The 18,501-nt window shown below is 41.0% G+C and overlaps 1 protein-coding gene and 1 long non-coding RNA gene across 2 annotated transcripts in view; both read right to left on the bottom strand.

The window, feature by feature from the left end:
- Positions 1-516: 516 nt before the first annotated feature.
- Positions 517-5,059, bottom strand: LOC123387625. The gene is made up of 3 exons (XR_006602066.1): positions 4,951-5,059; positions 1,958-1,993; positions 517-611 (listed from the first exon to the last, which is right to left on the bottom strand). It is a non-coding gene; the product is annotated as an uncharacterized LOC123387625 (long non-coding RNA).
- A 36-nt stretch (positions 5,060-5,095) lies between these two features.
- Positions 5,096-18,501, bottom strand: part of GREB1L (GREB1 like retinoic acid receptor coactivator) — a 267,253-nt gene continuing 253,847 nt past the window's right edge. Inside the window, exons 31-35 of the mRNA XM_004742815.3 lie at positions 18,240-18,444; positions 8,207-8,372; positions 7,097-7,324; positions 6,029-6,170; positions 5,096-5,155 (exon numbers count right to left, since the gene is read on the bottom strand). Of these exons, the coding sequence (XP_004742872.2) occupies positions 5,096-5,155; positions 6,029-6,170; positions 7,097-7,324; positions 8,207-8,372; positions 18,240-18,444 (801 nt within the window). The remainder of the gene's footprint in view (positions 5,156-6,028; positions 6,171-7,096; positions 7,325-8,206; positions 8,373-18,239; positions 18,445-18,501) is intronic.

The raw sequence follows: 18,501 nt of genomic DNA, 5'->3' as shown, positions 1-18,501 counted from the left end.
TTCAGGCCTCAAACGTTAATCTTCAATTAAATTCCACACCAACGGTGTGAGTCTCGTAAACACATTCAGAACTAGCTAATGCCAAGAGTCTGTTTTCCCCCCCTAACATAGTGTAGTAGAAAAAAAAAAAACAATGCAAACTCCATGTTCATTCTCCAAGTACGTCCTCCTCAGGCTCCCATGGCAGACCATGTCTTAAGTAATTGCATAACTGCCTAGGGTGGAGTTAACCTGAATTTAAGGTCCTGACAGTGGAACTGAAAGAGAATGATAGCCCCAAAGACCTGGGTCAGATTGGGGTTGGAGGGGGTGGATTTCTTTGGAGAACAAATACGTTGCACTTTGCTCCACAGTGATTGTACCTTAAAGGAAAAAAATCCCAAGTAATTGTTTCTGCCCCACCCCACCTAGGCATCCCTTTGCTGTGTTTGGTCTCTTCAAAAAAGGTCATACGTGGCGGCCAGTAAGAAAGTAGAGGGGCTTGTCATCACTGCTGTTAGCGGTTTGAAACTCGTCCCGGAGGCGGAACTGCCACTCATCCTCTAGCTCTAAGCGGACAATTGTTTGGCGTAAGGAGCTTCTGTCTTGGCAGATGACACATAGGGTAGCACCTTCAGAAGAAACGCAGAAATGCATGTTAGGCTCAGGGATTGAAATATAAAGAACCTACCATTTTTTCCTGATTATATCCTCTAAGCTAACACATCTGAGAACCAACATGTAGGTAAGTGGCCTATCACAATCATTCATAATAATTTTATTTTCCATTTGAGTAAGTAGTATTACAAATTCAGTTTAAGAGTGTAAAGTGAAAAATCCTTGCCCTCTGGTAACCAATGGTAAAACTAGTGTACTGTGTCTCTAGTGTAGCGCTTCTCCGCCTTAGCAACACTGGGTAATCTTGTTACGGGGGGGTGGGGGGGTGCTGTTCTGTTCCTGTAGGGTGGTCTAGCAGCATCCTTGGCTCTACTCACTAGATGTCAGCAGCGCCCTCCAGTGCGGCAACCTAAAATGTGTCCCACTGTTGCCAGATGTCCCCTGGGAGGCAGCCCCCTTGCCCCACACTGCTCCAGGCACATTTTATGCATACATACACAATATCCTCTGTTCTGAAATTGTACATAAGAGTAAAAATCATACGGTATTTGTCTCTTCTCTGACTTATTTCACTTAGCATTATATACCCTGTAGGCCCACTCATGCTGCTGCAGATGGCAAGATCCCTTTTTTTATGGTGGAGTTTAAACCATTGTATATAAATACATCTTCCTTATTCATTCATCTATGGTGGGATGCTTGGGTTGCTTACATATATTACCTGTTGTGAGTAATGCTGCAATAAACATTGGGGTGCATGTATCTTTTTGAGGTAATGTTTTCATTTTCTTTGGGGGAGTACCCAGTACTGGAATTAATGGATATATGTTTAATCCTGTCTTCAGTTTTTGAGGAAACTCTAAACTGTTTTTCCACATTGGCCTGTGCACAGTATTCTGGGTCTTAACTTTCTTCACTGACCTCAGAGGTCATCCTGTCATGATTATTTGTGGTGCTTAATCTGCAGTTTGTTCTTAGGCAGATCTCTTTTGTATTGTACACACCTGTTGAAGCAACTTTAGCTTCTATACCAGAATTACAACTCATTACCCTAATTTTTATTAAATTTAGGTGATTTGAGAAGCATTATTTCTGCTTACATCGCATCATTCCTTTCTAAAATTAATAGTGGTAAAAACCAAACTTAATGTGGTCACATTTCTGGCTTTGTGTCTGCGTTTTTGCCCTGACTTAACCACAACTTGATTCCACCCCTGCCCCAGGTAAGAAAATTGTGGCCCTGGTTTAAAAGCAAGGTGGCAAAAATTATTGTGAATGTGCTTTTTTATATGTTTCACCTCCCTGTTTTTTCTGGGGGAACAATGGCATTCATAAGCAAAAGGCACTAAATTTGACTTACCTTTTAGAAACTTAAATTTCTTCAGAAGATCAGCACCTACAAAAGAGTCACAGAGGTACAAGAGAAGTCCACTGAAAAACACCCCTTCACAGCTGACATTGCTGGAGTGGGGCCTGGAGCTGACGTAGCATATGGCCACCTGGAATCATCAAGCAGACATAGCATGGGCATTTCAAAAAGCAAGCAAAACATCTATGCTTTAGCTGAGTGAGCCAGTACCTTCCGTTTTAGCTATTTCAGGGTAAGGTAAAGGAGGTAAATTCTTTTTATATTGAAATTTAAATAGATTGGTTATTTAAACTCTGTAGCTCTTTTATTTAATGTGCCAAGTTTTAATCTATTTAAGTCTTGTTTCTCTTAATGAAGGACAGTTAGGATTAGTAGTAAGAAACAAAACAGGCCTCTCCATGTTAACTGCCCTTCCACACAAAGACATACTTAAGATTTAAATGTTTTGATTAGAAATTGTTTATTCTCATCAATAAGGTAATCAGCTTTTCATTTACATGAACTTCAATTTTCAATCAGACAGAAGCTTCAAATGGTACATGATTTTAAGTAGGCTCCACACCTAGTGTGGATCCCAGTGTGGGGCTTGAACTCAAAACCCTGAGATCAAGACCTGAGCTGAAATCAAGACTTGGATGCCTAACTGACTGAGCCACCCAGGCACCCCCAAGAGTGCATAATTTTTTATTTGGGAGAGACAGCGAGAGAGAGAGCACAAGTAGGGGGAGCGGCAGGCAGAGGGAGAGGAGGAACCAATGTGGGGCTCAATCCCAGGACCCTAGGACCATGACTTGATCCAAAGACAGATGCTTAACTGAGCCACCAGGTGCCCCTGGGTAGGTGATATTTAAAATTTAGTTCAGTATGGCTTGCATGTACAGAATATAACTTTACAGAAATTACAGGGTTAATAAGATAGTTGGGGAGACCTTGAGAACAATGAAATGGCTTAATATGTGGACCTGACCATTTGGCTCCAAATACAGGTTTCACTGCTTTGTAGCTAGTAGGAGACCTTGAGCAGCTTCCTTCATTTACCATACGTCAGTCCCTTGTCTGGGGAGAGAACAGTAGTACCTGTTTCATAGGACTGTTTTGTGGAATAAATACTGTTAAGATGTTAAGTAGGTATTCAGTGAGTGTTAGCTGTTGTTACACAACGCAGTCTTTAATACGTAATAACATCTAGAGCCCTGGACCCTGGGGTAGAGGATTTTGGAGATACCATTAAAGGCACTATTACACCTGATGGTTTTTAAGGTTCCTCCTGCCTCTAAAATTCTACAATTCATGGTCCAACCCCCACAGTGTAGATTACTGAAATTTTCATAAGAATAAGAATGTAAAGTGTTTATGCTATTTGAATTCAAAAATCAGTTCACACGGGGGGGCACCTGGGTGGCTCAGTGGGTTAAGCTGCTACCTTCGGCTCAGGTCATGATCTCAGGGTCCTGGAATTGAGTCCCGCATCGGGCTCTCTGCTCAGTGGGGAGCCTGCTTCCCTCTCTCTCTCTGCCTGCCTCTCTCTGTCTACTTGTGATCTCTCTCTGTCAAATAAATAAAATCTTAAAAAAAAAAAAAATCAGTTCACAGGGGATGCCTGGGTGGCTCAGTTAAGCTTCTGCCGTTGGCTTAGGTCATGATCCTAGGGTCCTGGGATTGAACTCCACGTTAGGCTCCCTGCCCAGCAGGGAGCCTGTTTCTCCCTGCTTCCCCTGCCCTCAACTTATGCTCTCTCTCAAATGAATAAAAAAAATCTTCAGGAGACAAACCATAAGTGACTCTTAACCACACAAAACAAACTGAGGGTTTCTGGGGGGAGGGGGGCGGTTGGGAGAGGGGGGTGGGGTTATGGACACTGGGGAGGGTATGTGCTATGGTGAGTGCTGTGAAGTGTGTAAACCTGGGGATTCACAGACCTGTACCCCTGGGGATAAAAATACATTATAAAAAATAAAAAAATAAAATAAAATTTAAAATTAAAAAAAATCTTCAAAAAAAATGTTTTCAGAATTGAATACAGTTGTATTTCAGTTTGAAAAATTGTGTATGTCAATACACGCACCAAAAAAGCCAAAGAGGAAATAATAGTCTACCAAAATATTACTGTTCCCATTACAAGTGATTTTTTTTTCCTTTATACCTTTCATTTTTTAAAAAAAAAAAAATTCCTTACAAAGAGTATATTATGTTAATGAATAGAATAAAATACTTTTAAAACAATACTAATAGTCATAGAGGAAAGCTTAGTGGTGGAAGTCCTTAAAGTTCCAAAGGCCATCTGTGGTCTAAAGGTGTAAGTGACAGATTTTTTAAAAAACTAAAACTGATGGAGAACTTGAGATAGACAAGAAAAAGAGTGGAAAATGAGGAAACAATGGAAAAGAAAAATTCAGGAATAGAAAGTAGTGAAGTGACAGCTCTAAAGGTCTCCTGTGATCCCCTAAGTTGTTCAACAGTCACGGAGCTCCTCTTCTGCTTAAAACAGTGGCTAAGACACTGTGTACCTCTGAAGAACTGTGTCTTGTGGAGAAACATCATGTGATTATAAGATGGTCTGATAACTGCTTCTGTCCAAAGTCATGGGTAGGCTGCTCAGTGGAACTGACCTTTGAGTTAAGCTGTGCGTCTTCACTAGCTCACTGTGGAGCTAGTGAGGGATGGGGAGGGACAGTTGCCATCACATCTTGTGTGAGCCTTTGCAGTAGGTCACAGCCTCCTTTTTTGTCTCCACTTAGAATTTAAAATGGGAAAGAAATGGAAGTTGGGGTGCCTGGGTGGCTCAGTGGGTCAAGCCTCTGCCTTTGGCTCAGGTCATGAACTCAAGGTTCTGAGACTGAGCCCTGCATCAGGCTCTCTGCTCAGCTCGCTCTCTGCCTACTTGTGATTTCTCCCTCTCTCTCTCTTTCAAATAAAATCTTAAAAAGAGAGAGAGAGATGGATGGAAGTAGATAAAAGCACAGTACCAGCCCTCTTCCCTTTACCTCTGGTCCAATGTTAAGGTAGCAGTCAATGGCCAACACAGGACTCTTGAAGTTATGGATGGCTTTGGGGAAGAGTTTGTAGGAAGCGTGCTGAAGGAACTTCTCCAGGAGAAACTGCTGCGCAGGGGCTGCCAGTAGTGTATGTTCACTGTCGGGAGCACAGACATACTGAAGGGGCAAGATGGGGTGCTAAGCTCTCTGACACCTGAAATCAGAGCCAAGATTATCATGGGAAATATGTCTGTCACTGGATGAAACAGGCAAGGAAAACCTGCATTGCATACTAACAGTCCCCAAATAAGAGCAGTAGCACAGTGACAGATGGTAGGGCTAAACATAAGTGTGTCATTCTAGGTTTTGAGAAAGTTCTTTCCCCTTGGGAATAGGTTGGGTCTAATAACACACAGCAAGGGAAGGAGAAATGTAGGGTTCTTTGAAGGTTACTGCATTTAGCAACATTGTGAAGGCCCACAGGACGCCTTTCTCAGTGCTGCTGGATGTGGACGGGTTAAATCCCATCCCATCAGATCCAAAAAATAAAAGCAAAGAGGTTTCTAAGCTCCACTGGGGGAAATCACATATTATAAATGATAAGATACCAGTAAATCTCTTAGAAGAATTGGTTAGGTCCATGGAATTTACTCTCAACAGGTGCTGATTGGTATTACTTTCTTAGAAAATGGCAAAGGAACAGACAAGCATCTTAATTTACATTTCACTTATGTATTAAAGAATATAAAGATGTTAATTTTGCCAGTTTATGAAGAGAGAATGTTAAGTTTGAAACTTGAGATTTGATGGAATTGGTAAGCCTTAAGTCTAAAGAAAGGGAGATCTGTTGACTTCACATGTTCCATTTTGCTCTGGGTGAATCCTCAGTAAGGGGAATGAGACTGCAAACTTGGCATTAAGAACTGGTTCCCTGGGGGAGCCTGGGTGGCTCAGTGGTTTAAAGAACTGATTCCCTTATGTTATCTCACTTTCCAGTCAAGTGCCAAGGGCTTAATGCCAGTGCCACATAAGTACTGGTAAGAAACTGTCTTAACTTTCAACAGTAGAATCAAGCTTGCAAACTTACCATGATCTTTGGTTTAATGATAAAGTCCCGTTGCCCTCCAACCTGAACATGTTTCTTCATGAGACTGAAGTTATTAAAGCGGCAGATGAGCAGGCCACTACTGTTTGTTCTCAGGTTAAAGTCAACATCTTCACAGAAATACCTGAATCATAATCACAGGGATAGGTCTTTGACTATCTGTCACATCCCAGCCATGTTCACCACACACAGATGCATCATAGCTGTTAGGAGACAGACTCAGAATCAGCCTTGCCTTCTGGAGCTGGCTGGTCCTCTTAGCACTGGCCTGTGAACCCCCTAAATTGGGCACTGCAGTCATTAAAGGAGGAGAAAGTGAGATGGCTTTGGCCCAGATAAAGGGGCCAAGATGCCAAAGGGGCCTTAGGCATTCCTGAACTGAAACAGGACTGCACGTTCTATATACTCCTGTGGGAAATGAACACAGACATGCTCCCAGTTTAAAAATCCTGGCTGCAAACAACATGAAACAGCTCCAGCATATTCTAATAGTTACAGAGGTGGTGGCTGACCTAAGAGGGACTAAATGATCCCTGACATTCCTCACTTGGCCATCTTGGATTTTCTAGGATGGGGATGTTACTTATTCAGGAGGCAAGACCAGGGCTAGCCTGCTGATTCCGGCCTGTTGGCCCTTCCCTGAAGGATCCAAATCTCTGGATTTTACTAACATTTAGGGAAGAGGATTAACTTCCAAGTTCTGAGGATGAAAGAGTTCACCTTCAATGGATTATGGGTCCACACACTGATTTGTGTTGATGTAATAGTTTTTCTCCCTGTTTTAGTTCTTGTTGAATAATGGGATAGCTAAAGTAGGTTTTGTAAGCACTTCATGTTGTAATTCCTGTTTTTTTAAGGGTCTAGGTCAGTTTGAGGGATTATGAAGGGGCACTTTGGGGCTTGTGATCCACTCCCCCTCCTTGTCCATAAAAGGAGATTCTTGGTTTTTCAAAGACCAAATCAAAGGAGTAGACCCATTATAGGTGTCAGAGTTGGACCGAAGCAACCAGTAGGTGCCAGGATTACTTTCCTCCAGGAGGCCTGACTTACCTGTTGAAGTCATACTGTACATTCTGAGTCAAGTCTATGTTAAGGAGAATGAAGTCATGCACATGGCACCTAGAAAATGGGGCTTTCAGGCTCTGAGAATTCAACTTGCTGCTCCATTTCTGTATGCCCAGGATTGCATAGTGGATGATTTTTGGTGTTGCTTCAATATGCTGCAAGACACTCTTCAAGGACACATTCTTACTGGAAACTCCTGCTTCCATGGGCTGGCTATGAAATGTAAAATTGGTTTAAATACAAGATCAGTAAATATTACTGAGGGTTGTTTATTAAGGGCTAACACTACTATACAGTATTAATATCTGTAAAGGATAAAATGAGCTGGTTTACTTTATATTAGACTGGGATAGAAAAGAAGGTCAATCCTAGCTTTCATGCTGCCTGTTACTGCTAACTTAAGGGAGCTGTCTTGGGGGTAGGGCCTACCATGTTAAGGCAGAGAAAGAAAGCCATCCCATCTCAAAATGAAGCACATTTTGAAGGTTAGAAGCACGTAGTATACTTCTGGTAATTATGGTGTAACAAAGGAATATTTGAAAACATCACTGGCTTCATACCCGCAAGTGGAAACAGACACAATGTGTGAGCCAGAAGGGCCTAAAGGTCACCTGGAAGTGTTTCGGGGTGGGGTGGGGGGAGCTGCTTATATTTTGGGGCCATTTATTGCTTAGGACTTCTCCAGGTTTAGCATTTCCTGGTCCTCATGGACCCATTTTCACCACTGTCCTAGGAAGGAGAATCACTGATTTTGGCTCAACCCTAATTTCAGAAGTGAGAAGGACTTTCCCTTTTCATCCAGGTAGTTACAGAGCAGAGCTGGGGTTAAAAAGCAGGTCTGACTCAGGAGCCAGTAGACTTTATAAAACTTTATAGCAGACCAAAGCCATGATGCAGAAATAGCCCAGGAGTATAATGGCACACTGAATCTCTATGAATTGAAGAGAGTGCTAGTGAGGGTAGTCTCCTGAATCATTGTTTTGCTCTGGAAAGCTGCACCTCTCTCATTTACTTCCATGCATGACTATAGCCAAGGAAAGGATCTTCACAGCATTAGATAATACTTCCCTAGAACGGCTTGGCAAGTACTACTACCTGCTCTGATCCTGAACACTGTGAATGTTCCACAGAACACACGAGTCATCCATCACAACGATGAAAGGCCAGACACACTGGCGTTTAACTCCCAGTTCTTCCAGGCGGTTCCTCTCCAGTTCCAGATTGTGGTAGGACAGCTCCTTAATGAGAAACCTGGCAGCACCTGGAAGGCAACATAACCACAGCTGTACCTCTTTCACTCAGGCTTGACCCAACACCCCCCCACCGCCCCCACCACCCCCCCAGACAACCTTCTTTCCAAGGCATGCCTGTTCAAGTGGTGAGCCTGCAGGGTGGGAGGGTCAACGAATTGTTCAGAGCAGTGGTTCTCAAATGAGTAAAAATAAGGAGGAGTCTGTTTAAAAATGCTGATTCTGGAACCTATCACCAGAGTTGCACTTTAAGTCTGATAAAAGGCCAAAAACCAGAGCAGTCTTTGATGATGCAGATGATTCATGCACTACACTTTAAGGGGTACTACAAGAATCCAGTTTCCCTGATGGGAAAAAGGATACCATGTAGAGGAAAAACACGTATAACTGGTTAGTTCCTTTTAAAGCTGTAAGATGCGCTCTCAGTCCTAGAAGCAGCCACTTGCATGTCCTGCTCTAGCGAGTAGCCAGGGTTGCGGTGAGTGGGTATGCTGCTTATACTAATGTATCCCCTGCTTTAGGAGATCGACAGCAGTGTTCTTTGAAGAAGATTCTGGAAACTGGCATCCTTTCCCTAGATGGGCTTTTTGCAAGAGGTGGTATGGTATAGTAAAAGACTGGAGCCAAGCTAGTAACATTTAATCCTGGTTCCACCACTTTCTAGCCGTGTGACAGTGAAAAAGTTAAATCCCCTATGCCTTGGCTTTTCCATCTATAAGAAGGCAATGATAATGTCCACTTCACAGGATTGTTGTATGGTGTTCACGACAGTGTCTAACATGTGGTAAGTACTTAGTATTAGAAATTATTAAGAAGATGATGATCATCAGATCCACCCATGTTGTTGCAAATGGCAAGATTTCATTCTTTCTATGACTGAATGATATTCCACTGTGTATATATGCCACATTGTTATCCTTTTTCACGTATCAATGGACACTTAGGTTGCTTCTGTAATTTGGCTATTATAAATAATGGTAACTCAAGCCAGTCAGAGAAAGCAAATACCACATGATTGTACTCATAGGTAGAATTTAAGAAACAAAATGAATGAAGAAAAGAAGAAAAAAAGACAAACCAAAAAAAAAAACAAAAAGTTACCTATAGAGAACAGATGGTTACAGGGAAAAGGGGTAGAGGTTGGGTGAAATAGGTGAAGTGCATTAAGAGTACACTTACCTTGATGAACACTGAATAATATATGGAATTGGTGAATCACTAAATTGTACATCTAAAACATAACACCATATGCTAACTATACTGGAATTAGAATTTAAAAAAATTAAGAAGATGATACTCATCACAGCCAAATTTTATATGAGTGGGCTACCTGAAAATGAAAATGTAGGTAATGAAATGAAGAGATTAAACAAAACTATTAGATCTATGGAGGAACCAGACAAACAGTTTGAATAGATCAAGGGTACTACTAGAGATTAAGGAAAATCTACCTTCCAAGAACATTTGTGTAATACTTTGTATTCTCAATGTAGTAAGGACCATATATGAAAAGCCCACAACTAACATTGTAATGGTAAAAGACTGAAAGCTTTTCCTCTAGGATAGAACAAGACAAGGATTATTCCATTGTACCACTGCCACTTGTATTTAACACAGTACTAGAAATCCTAGCCAGAGTGATTAGGCAAGAAAAAGAAAAGGCACTGAGGTTGGAAAGGAAGAAGTAAAATTATCTGTTTGTAGGCACACGACTTTACATGTAGAAAGCCATAAATATTCCACACACACATACAAACTGTTAGAAATAATAAACATGAATTCAGCAAAGTTGCAGATACAAAACAAAAAATCAGTTGTGTCTCAATACACTAACAATAATCTAAAAGGGAAATTAAGAAAACAATTCTATTTACAATGGCATCAAAAAGAATAAAATACTTAGGAATATATGTTTAACCAAGCATGTGAAAGATATGTACATAAAAAAGTACAAAACATTGCTGAAAAAAAGTAAACATGACATGGGTAAATGGAAAGACATCCATGGTCATGGATGGGGAGATGTAATATTGTTGAGATGTCAATATTATTCAAAGTGATCCACAGATTTAATGCAATCCCTATCAAAATCTTAATGATTTATGTGTGTACAGAAATTTAAAAAGAATCCATCCTTAAATTAATGTGGAATCTTAAGGGACCTTCAATAGCCAAAATAATGTTGAAAAAAGAACAAAGTTGGAAATCTCATAGTTGGCTGATTTCAAAACTTACTGTAAAAATGATAGTAATCAAAAAATATGGTAGTGACATAAAGAAAGACATATAGGCCAGGAGGATAAGAATGCAGAGCCCAGCAGTAAGGGCCCAGCCCTAAGGACCTGTACAGTCAAATGATTTTTGACAAAGGTGCCAAGACCATTCAATGGGAAAAGGACAATTTCTTCAGCAGATGGTATTAGAAAAACTGATATTCCCATGCAAAAGAATGAAGCTAGACCGTTACCATAGACTATATAAAACTAAAATGGATCAAAGATCTAACTATAAGAGCTAAAACTATAAAACTGTTAAAAGAAAACAGGTGAAAATCTTGCTGTTGTATGTAGCAATGATTTGTTGGATAGGACACCAAAAGCATAGCCAATGGAAGAAGAAAACGTATAGTTGGACTGCATCAAGATTTAAAATATCTGAGCACCCATAACCAGCAAGGAAATTGAAGAAGCAGTAATCAAAAATCTCCCAACAGACAAAGAGCCCAGGGCCAGATGCCTTTCCATGGGAATTCTACCAAACATGTAAAGAAGAAATAATTCCTATTCTTCTGAAGCTGTTTCAAAAAGTAGAAATGGAAGGGAAACTTCCAAACTCTACAAAGCCAGCATTACCTTGGTCCCAAAACCATACAGAGACCCCACCAAAAAAGAGAATTACAGACCAATATCCCTGATGAACATGGATGCAAAAATTCTAACCAAAATACTAACCAATAAAATCCAATAGTACATTAAAAGGATTATTCACCATGACCAAGTGGGATTTATTCCTAGGCTGCAAGTTCAACATCTGCAAATCAATCAATATGATATACTACATAAGTAAAAGGACAAGAACCATATGATCCTCTGATGTAGAAAAAGCATTTGACAAAGTACAGCATCCTTTCTTGTTCGAAACTCTTCATAGTGTAGAGATAGAAGGAACATCTCAGTATCATAAAAGCCATATTGAGGTTCAACATCCGCAAATCAGTCAATGTGATACAACACATCAATAAAAGAAAGAACAAGAACCATATGATACTCTCAATAGATGCTGAAAAAGCATTTGACAAAGTACAACATCCCTTCCTGATCAAAACTCTTCAAAGTGTAGGGATAGAGGGCACATACCTCAATATCATCAAAGCCATCTATGAAAAACCCACTGCAAATATTATTCTCAATGGAGAAAAACTGAAAGCTTTTCCACTAAGGTCAGGAACACGGCAGGGATGTCCATTATCACCACTGCTATTCAACATCGTACTAGAGGTCCTAGCCTCAGCAATCAGACAACAAAAGGAAATTAAAGGCATCCAAATCGGCAAAGAAGAAGTCAAATTATCACTCTTCGCAGATGATATGATACTATATGTGGAAAACCCAAAAGACTCCACTCCAAAACTGCTAGAACTTATACAGGAATTCAGTAAAGTGTCAGGATATAAAATCAATGCACAGAAATCAGTTGCATTTCTCTACACCAACAGTAAGACAGAAGAAAGAGAAATTAAGGAGTCAATCCCATTTACAATTGCATCCAAAACCATAAGATACCTAGGAATAAACCTAACCAAAGAGACACAGAATCTATACTCAGAAAACTATAAAGTACTCATGAAAAGAAATTGAGGAAGACACAAAGAAATGGAAAAATGTTCCATGCTCCTGGATTGGAAGAATAAATATTGTGAAAATGTCTATGCTACCTAAAGCAATCTACACATTTAATGCAATTCCTATCAAAGTACCATCCATCTTTTTCAAAGAAATGGAACAAATAATTCCAAAATTTATATGGAACCAGAAAAGACCTCGAATAGCCAAAGGGATATTGAAAAAGAAAGCCAACGTTGGTGGCATCACAATTCCAGACTTCAAGCTCTATTACAAAGCTGTCATCATCAAGACAACATGGTACTGGCACAAAAACAGACACATAGATCAATGGAACAGAATAGAGAGCCCAGAAATAGACCCTCAAATCTATGGTCAACTAATCTTCGACAAAGCAGGGAAGAATGTCCAATGGAAAAAAGACAGCCTTTTCAATAAATGGTGCTGGGAAAAATTGGACAGCCACATGCAGAAAAATGAAATTGGACCATTTCCTTACACCACACACAAAAATAGACTCAAAATGGATGAAGGACCTCAATGTACGAAAGGAATCCATCAAAATCCTTGAGGAGAACACGGGCAGCAACCTCTTCGACCTCTGCCGCAGCAACATCTTCCTAGGAACAACGCAAAAGGCAAGGGAAGCAAGGGAAAAAAATGAACTACTGGGATTTCATCAAGATCAAAAGCTTTTGCACAGCAAAGGAAACAGTTAACAAAACCAAAAGACAACTGACAGAATGGGAGAAGATATTTGCAAACGACATATCAGATAAAGGACTAGTGTCCAGAATCTATAAAGAACTTAGCAAACTCAACACCCAAAGAACAAATAATCCAATCAAGAAATGGGCAGAAGACATGAACAGACATTTCTGCAAAGAAGACATCCAGATGGCGAACAGACACATGAAAAAGTGCTCCATATCACTCGGCATCAGGGAAATACAAATCAAAACCACAATGAGATATCACCTCACACCAGTCAGAATGGCTAAAATCAACAAGTCAGGAAATGACAGATGCTGGCGAGGATGCGGAGAAAGGGGAACCCTCCTACACTGTTGGTGGGAATGCAAGCTGGTGCAGCCACTCTGGAAAACAGCATGGAGGTTCCTCAAAATGTTGAAAATAGAACTGCCCTATGACCCAGCAATTGCACTATTGGGTATTTACCCTAAAGATACAAATGTAGTGATCCAAAGGGACACATGCACCCGAATGTTTATAGCAGCAATGTCCACAATAGCCAAACTATGGAAAGAACCTAGATGTCCATCAACAGATGAATGGATCAAGAAGATGTGGTATATATACACAATGGAATACTATGCAGCCATCAAAAGAAATGAAATCTTGCCATTTGCAACAACATGGATGGAACTAGAGCGTATCATGCTTAGCGAAATAAGTCAAGCAGAGAAAGACAACTATCATATGATCTCCCTGATATGAGGAAGTGGTGATGCAACATGGAGGCTTAAGTGGGTAGAAGAAGAATAAATGAAACAAGATGGGATTGGGAGGGAGACAAACCATAAGTGACTCTTAATCTCACAAAACAAACTGAGGGTTGCCGGGGGGAGGGGGTTTGGGAGAAGGGGGTGGGATTATGGACATTGGGGAGGGTATGTGATTTGGTGAGTGCTGTGAAGTGTGTAAACCTGGTGATTCACAGACCTGTACCCCTGGGGATAAAAATATATGTTTATAAAAAATAAAAAATTAAAAAAAAAATAATTTGCAAATGAAAAAAAAAAGCCATATTGAAAAGCTCACAGCAAATATCATCCTCAATGGGGAAAAACTGAGAGCTTTTCCCTTAAGATCAGGAATACGGCAGGGATGTCCACTATCACCACTGCTGTTCAACATAGTAGTAGAAGTCCTAGCCTCAGCAATCAGACAACATAAAGTAATAAAATACATTCTAATTGGCAACGAAGGAGTCAAACTCTCATTGTTTGCAGATGGCATGACACTCTACGTGGAAAACCCAAAAGACTCCACCCCAAAGTTGCTAGAACTCATACAGGATTTCAGCAAAGTGGCAGGATATAAAATCAATGCACAGAAATCAGTTACATTCCTATACACTAACAAGGAGACAAGAAAGGGAAATTAAGGAGTTGATCCCACTTATAATTGTACCCCAAACCATAAGATGCCTAGGAATAAACCTAACCAAAGAGGCAAAGAATCTATACTCAGACAACTACAGAACACTCATGAAAGGAATTGAGGAAGGCACAAAGAAATGGAAAAATGTTCCATGCCCATGGATTGGAAGAGCAAACATTATTAAAATGTTGATGCTGGGGTACCCGGGTTGCTCAGTGGGTTAAGCCTCTGCCTTCGGCTCAGGTCATGATCTTGGGGTCCTGGGATCGAGCCCCGCATCAGGCTCTCTGCTCAGCCTGAGAGAGCCTGCTTCTCCATCTCTCTCTCTGCCTGCCTCTCTGCCTACTTGTGATCTCTCTGTGTCAAATAAATAAAATTTTTAAAAAATAATGATAAAAAAATGTTGATGCTTTCCAGAGCAATCTACACACTCAATGCAATCCCTATCAAAATACCATCTACTTCTTTTCACAGAATGGGAACAAATAATCCTAAAAGTTATATGGAACCAGAAAAGTCCCCAAGTAGTCAAAGGAATGTTGAAATAGAAAGCCAAAGCTGGTGGGATCACAGTCCCAGACTGCAAGCTCTATTACAAAGCTGTCATCATCAAGACAGTATGGTACTGGCACAAAAACAGACACATAGATAAACAGAATGTAATAGAAAGCCCAGAAATGGACCCTCAACTCTATGGTCAACTAATCTTTGATAAAGCAAGGAAGAATGTCCAATGGAAAAAAGACAGTCTCTTCAACAAATGGTGTTGGGAAGATTGGACAGCCACATTCAGAAGAATGAAATGACCATTTCCTTACACCACATGCAAGAAGAGACTCAAAATGGATGAAAGACCTCAATGTGAGACAAGAATCCATCAAAATCTTGAGGAGAACACAGACAGCAATCTCTTTGACCTCAGCAACTTCTTCCTACAAACATCGCCAAAGGCAAGGGAAGCAAGGGCAAAAATAAACTATTGGGACTTCATCAAGATCAAAAGCTTTTGCAGAGCAAAGGAAATAGTCAACAAAACCAAAGGACAACTGACAGAATGTGAGAAGATATTTGCAAATGACATATCAGATAAAGGGCTGGTATCCAAAATCTATAAAGAGCTTATCCATCTCAACACCCAAAGAACAAATAATCCAATCAAGAAATGGGCAGAAGACATGAACAGACATTTCTTCAAAGAATACATCCAAATGGCCAACAGACACATGAAAAAGTGCTCAGCATCACTCAGCATCAGGGAAATGAAAATCAAAACAACAATGTGACACCTCACACCAATCAGAATGGCTAAAATTAATAAGTCAGGAAATGACAAATGTTGGAGAGGATGTGGATAAAGGGGAACCCTCCTACACTGTTGGTGGGAATGCAAGCTGGTGCAGCCACTCTGGAAAACAGCATGGAAATTCCTCAGAAAGTTAAAAATAGAGCTACCCTACGACCCAGCAAACACCTACTGGGTATTTACCCCAAAGATACAAATGTAGTGATCCGAAGGGGCACATGCACCTGAATGTTTATAGCAGAACTGTCCACAATAGGCAAACTATGGAACGAACTTAGATGTCCATCAACAGATGAATGGATAAAGAAGCTGTGGTGTGTGTGTGTATATATATATATACCATATATATGTATATGCCATATATATGTGTATGTATACATACATACACACACCTACACAATGGAATACTATGCAGCCATAAAAAGAAATGAAATCTTGCCATTTGCAATGATGTGGATGGAACTAGAGTGTATTATGCTGAGTGAAATAAGTCAATCAGAGAAAGACAATTATCATCTCTCTGATAGGAGGAATTTGAGAGGCAAGGCAGGGGGGTCATAGTGGGTACAGAAGGAAAAAGATGAAAAGATGAAACCAGGGAGGGAGACATACCATAAGAGACCCTTAATCTCAGGAAACAAACAGGGTTGCTGGAGGTGGGGAGGGATAGGATGGCTGGGTGATGGACATTGGGGAGGGTATGTCCTATGGTGGGTGCTATGAATTGTGTAAGACTGATGATTCACAGAACTGTACCCCTGAAGCAAATAATGTATTAATGTTAATAATTAAAAAAGAATATTTTGCTAAGGGGAATAACTCAGACACAAAAGAACAAATATTATAAAGGGGCGCCTGGGTGGCTCAGTGGGTTGGGCCTCTGCCTTCGGCTTGGGTCTTAGTCTCAGGGTCCTGGGTTCAAGCCCTGCATCAGGCTCTCTGCTCAGTGGGGAGCCTGCTTCCCCCCTCTCTCTGCCTGCCTCTGCCTACTTGTGATCTCTCTCTGTCAAATAAATAAATAAAATATTTAAAATTAAATTAAAAAAGAACAAATATTGTATGATCAAGCTTACATGACATACTTCAAGTAGGCAAATTTACAGACACAAAATAGAATGGTGGCTGCCAGGAAAGGGGGAAATAAGGAGTTAATCTTCCGTGATACAGAGTTTGAGTTTTGTGAGCTGACTAGAGTTCTGGAGATTAGTTGCAAAACAATATGAATATGGTGAATGCTACTGAACTGGACCCTTAAAAATGGCTAAGATGGTAAATTTTATGCTTTTTTTCTAAATAAAAAATTAAAAATTAAAAATAGTTTGCATGTATGTCATTGGCATATATGTTAGTTTCTCCTCAAATTATTGCAAAAATGGCAAAACTGGCATTAAGCAAATTCATTCAGATCTGGGATGAGGAAATTCACCTAAAGACTGGTAAGGCACAGAAGGGGGGGGTTAATTTGAGGATCATATTCATATGGAGAAATATTCGAGTTAGTTTGTGGATTTGTGCTTTTGGAGAGGACAGATGACCAGGAATATGTAAAAGCTTAATCCACTTGATATAAGGTCAAAAAAATGGAAAACAGAATCATATTCAAAACTAGTTTTTGAAAATATTTTAATCCCATATTAAGGCTAAACTTTAAGGAAATGAAAAGGGATGGAAGGGGGAACAAGAGACGAGACTTAAGAAGGAAGGGAGAGAGGTGGACAGATCAGGGGAGGGAGAGACGCTGGGTGGGGCAGGGGCGGTGGTGGTGCCGGGCGCGGGGACGAGAGAAGATGAGAACCTGGAGAGGAGAGGTGCGTAGATTTAGAGATTTAGAGAAACTACTCAGGCCTCCTCTGTATTCTCTGTTTCTGGGCAGGATGTTCCTACATCCCTCTAAAGTGTCAATGAGCAACTGTTGGTCTTCAGTCCTACGGAGACTGCAGACACTCACAGGAGCGGATGGGGAATACGGCTAAGAACTACGATGCAGGAAGTGACCAGACACACAGCTCTGAATCCAACTGGAGGTCACGCGCTCCACAGCTCGGTCACGCGCTCAGATAACCATGTGCTCCTTTGATGACTCAGCCCATTGCTCTTAAACTCCATGGGGAAAAGTGGGAAGGACTTTGTCCAGGTACTTTTAAGATGACTGCCATACACAGTAATGATGCTTCCAATTTCTGGTTGTACAGGACCCCCTCTTAGAACTTGCCACGTGCCTTTAAAATGATTAGCAATGACTCGGGGACACCTCCAGATCCCTCCGGACCGTAGTGAGGTGCTAGCTCCCCTCCTCCTCACTGTTCCACTCCTGCCACAAGGGGCTCAGTCCTGGAAGATTGGCAACCGACTCTGGGAAGAATCCCAAGCCCTTCCCGGAACACTCAATCTAGCAGTGACTTCTTCAGCTACTAGCCCCCGGAAGTTAAAATTCTGCTAAACTGAAGATAAAGGGAAAGGAAAACTCAACTTTAAAGGAGAATCAAAAGTCCTTTGGTCCGGCGGATAGGATTCTTTCTAGAGGCTGGGGAACCTCTGGAAGTCTCCCGTGCGGAGAACGGAGGTCCCTTGATCTTGCAGTCCCTCTCCGCACCCCGGGGGCCCCTTACCCACGCCTGCGTTATTGAACATCCCAGGGAGCACCAGCATGATGTGGTTGGGCCAGTACTTGCGGTACAGAGGCATCTCGTATTCTTTGACCACCAGAAGGTGCAGGTGGCTGATGCCCTCCATGGCATGAAAGAGGTTTAGGAGTCCGTGCTCGTGGCGACCACTGGAAGGAGTGAAAATAGGGCTCTTGACTGCATTTAAATTCTGTTGAAAGGGGAAAAAAAAAAAAAGGAACCAGAGACCAAAAAGGGAAATTAAAAC

This window comes from Mustela putorius, unplaced genomic scaffold (genome assembly GCF_011764305.1).
Source record: "Mustela putorius furo isolate JIRA1106 unplaced genomic scaffold, ASM1176430v1.1 tig00003858_pilon_pilon_pilon, whole genome shotgun sequence".
Classification (NCBI taxonomy): Eukaryota; Metazoa; Chordata; class Mammalia; order Carnivora; family Mustelidae; genus Mustela; species Mustela putorius.
The sequence above is the reverse complement of the archived record's forward strand: the minus strand, read 5'-3'. Positions and strand labels throughout refer to the sequence as shown.